Below are 2,209 nucleotides of genomic sequence, written 5' to 3'. Positions count from 1 at the left end.
GGCGGGAGCGCCGCCGCGCTCCCAAGCGGCGCACTGTAGCAGTGCGCCACCGGGCCGGCCCCTAGCTAAGCTATCTTCTTAAAATAAGCATTTTTAACTTAGAAAACTGACTTAAAAACAATCTCAACAACAATAAAGCAGAATAATATTAAATTAGAAATTCTCAGAGAAAGTGACCGTTATAGACTTTCGTAATTGTCCCCAAATAAACCTACCCTGGGATGAGGCCGGGAGCTTCAGTTGCTAACGTTTGTAAACCCTGCTGAATCTGTAACAAGGCCTGCATTGCTCTAGGGTTTGACATTGCTGATAGTGTATCAGGATTCTGCATCTAAGGAAGAAAGAAAACCAGTGGTTACAAGGGAATTAAAATCAGTGAAGGTAAATTTTTAAATCTTTTCTTTGCTATGTTTCNCAAGGCCTGCATTGCTCTAGGGTTTGACATTGCTGATAGTGTATCAGGATTCTGCATCTAAGGAAGAAAGAAAACCAGGGGTTACAAGGGAATTAAAATTAGTGAAGGTAAATTTTTAAATCTTTTCTTTGCTATGTTTCTGGAAAAAATCTAAAACCTTACTCCTGGACACCGGTAATCCATAATTTCTTTCCCAAAATAAACACAAGCACCTCCTCTTTGACAGCAAACCTAGTGTGCTTGGCCTCCTTCTAAGTCCATCATGAAGGCCATTTTCATAATGGAAGACAATCAGGAGCTACTCTAGAAGCCACAACTATTCCCCTTCTCCAACACAAAATAAAGTATTATTTCTAATAATAAAACAATAAGAAAACAACCTCCAAATGCACAATTTACATGACATGGTAATATGGTGAAAGACACATATTCCTCCTGACCAAGTGTTATCTATCACTGATGTAACAATTTTACAAATAAGGTACGCTCTAAAACAGTAGTTCCAAATTTGAAGTTAATATGTTTCCCAAGTTTAGCTTCACTACTTCCAAATATACACCACCTGACTGAGCAAAAAAAGACAGGCTTACATAACAATAGATCCAGGACACTAACCTTGGATAATGGTTTACAGGCCTGAGAACCATTTGCATAATATGTAAAGCCCTAGAACTACCAGTTTCAAAAACACCAAAACTGACTTCTCTTTTATATTTTTAAATAATAAAATACCATGGCAATCTCAAGTATTTTTTAATAATAAAACCTTCCTGACACAATTTTAATTTTACTAATTCCAAGTTTGAGGAAATGAGATCTACCCCTTGGAAAATAGGTATTCATTAATCTGGAAGAAATAAAAACATTTCAAAGAAACCAAACCTGTAAAACAGGATAGGGTAGCTCTTTCCTGTTACTTGAAATTAGTTAAACCATAAAGCGTAACATGACACAGGGAAGCACTTCAAAGTTAGTAAAGTGAAAGGAAATGGTTTATGGTATTAACAGAGCATTCAAAATCCTAAGTCCTCAAAAGCAAAATCAAAATGGTTCTTTCCTCAGTTTATGTTTAAGAAATATAAGCAAAAGGTCAGCAGTGAAATGGGGCTCTGAATTGCAGCATTATCAAACTCCTATTTTGCTATCAGCCAGAGAAGAGCAAGGAAAATGTTTATCATCAAACTTTTTCAAGCAAATCATTACCAAAGACAGCTAGCATCTTTTCTTACTCACTTGTTGAAGGAAAGTTGGGAGCTGTTGTCTCATTTGTTCTTGAAGCTGAGGATTTCCAGCAAATAGGGGATTATTCAGCATCATCTATGGGGCAAGTGTTCAAACAATTTTAACTGGAAATATCTGAAACAAGTAATGTACCTTGTTTAATATTCTATCTTCCCCCCTAGTGCCTAAAATGGCACTTATAAGGCAGGAAGATAGAACATCGTAATAACTTCGTATAGCATACATTATACGAAGTTATACGAAACTAGAAAAGAATATGGTACTCAATAAATGCTCAATAAATGTTGACTTTCTGAGACAATGGTTGCCTTTGAGAAAAGATACAGAGAAACTGAGGAAAACTTGTTCCTCAAGGAACTGCCAAGACAATTTCAGAGCAGAAAAATCAAAGAAAAACAAAATGGCAAAATGCTATAAGGTTAACGGGAAGAACAGAATGCATTAGTTGATGGTAAAGGCTAAGTAGTTCAGGATAAATCAATTGCTGGGTTAGCAATGTTTAGGAAGATCTCAGAACTAAGCCCAGAAAGAATGGCAGGCTTTATATGAGCA

General features: G+C 36.5%; 1 protein-coding gene across 1 annotated transcript in view; it reads right to left on the bottom strand.

Annotated features, from left to right (window-relative positions):
* UBQLN1 (ubiquilin 1) overlaps positions 1-2,209 on the bottom strand; it is a gene marked incomplete at its 5' end in the record, with an annotated part of 46,100 nt that overhangs the window by 3,366 nt on the left and 40,525 nt on the right. Inside the window, 2 exons of the mRNA XM_008569057.1 lie at positions 216-331; positions 1,649-1,732. Of these exons, the coding sequence (XP_008567279.1) occupies positions 216-331; positions 1,649-1,732 (200 nt within the window). The remainder of the gene's footprint in view (positions 1-215; positions 332-1,648; positions 1,733-2,209) is intronic.

Source organism: Galeopterus variegatus, unplaced genomic scaffold (genome assembly GCF_000696425.1).
Source record: "Galeopterus variegatus unplaced genomic scaffold, G_variegatus-3.0.2 Scaffold460, whole genome shotgun sequence".
Taxonomy (NCBI): Eukaryota; Metazoa; Chordata; class Mammalia; order Dermoptera; family Cynocephalidae; genus Galeopterus; species Galeopterus variegatus.
This window is presented reverse-complemented; position numbering and strand designations above follow the sequence as displayed.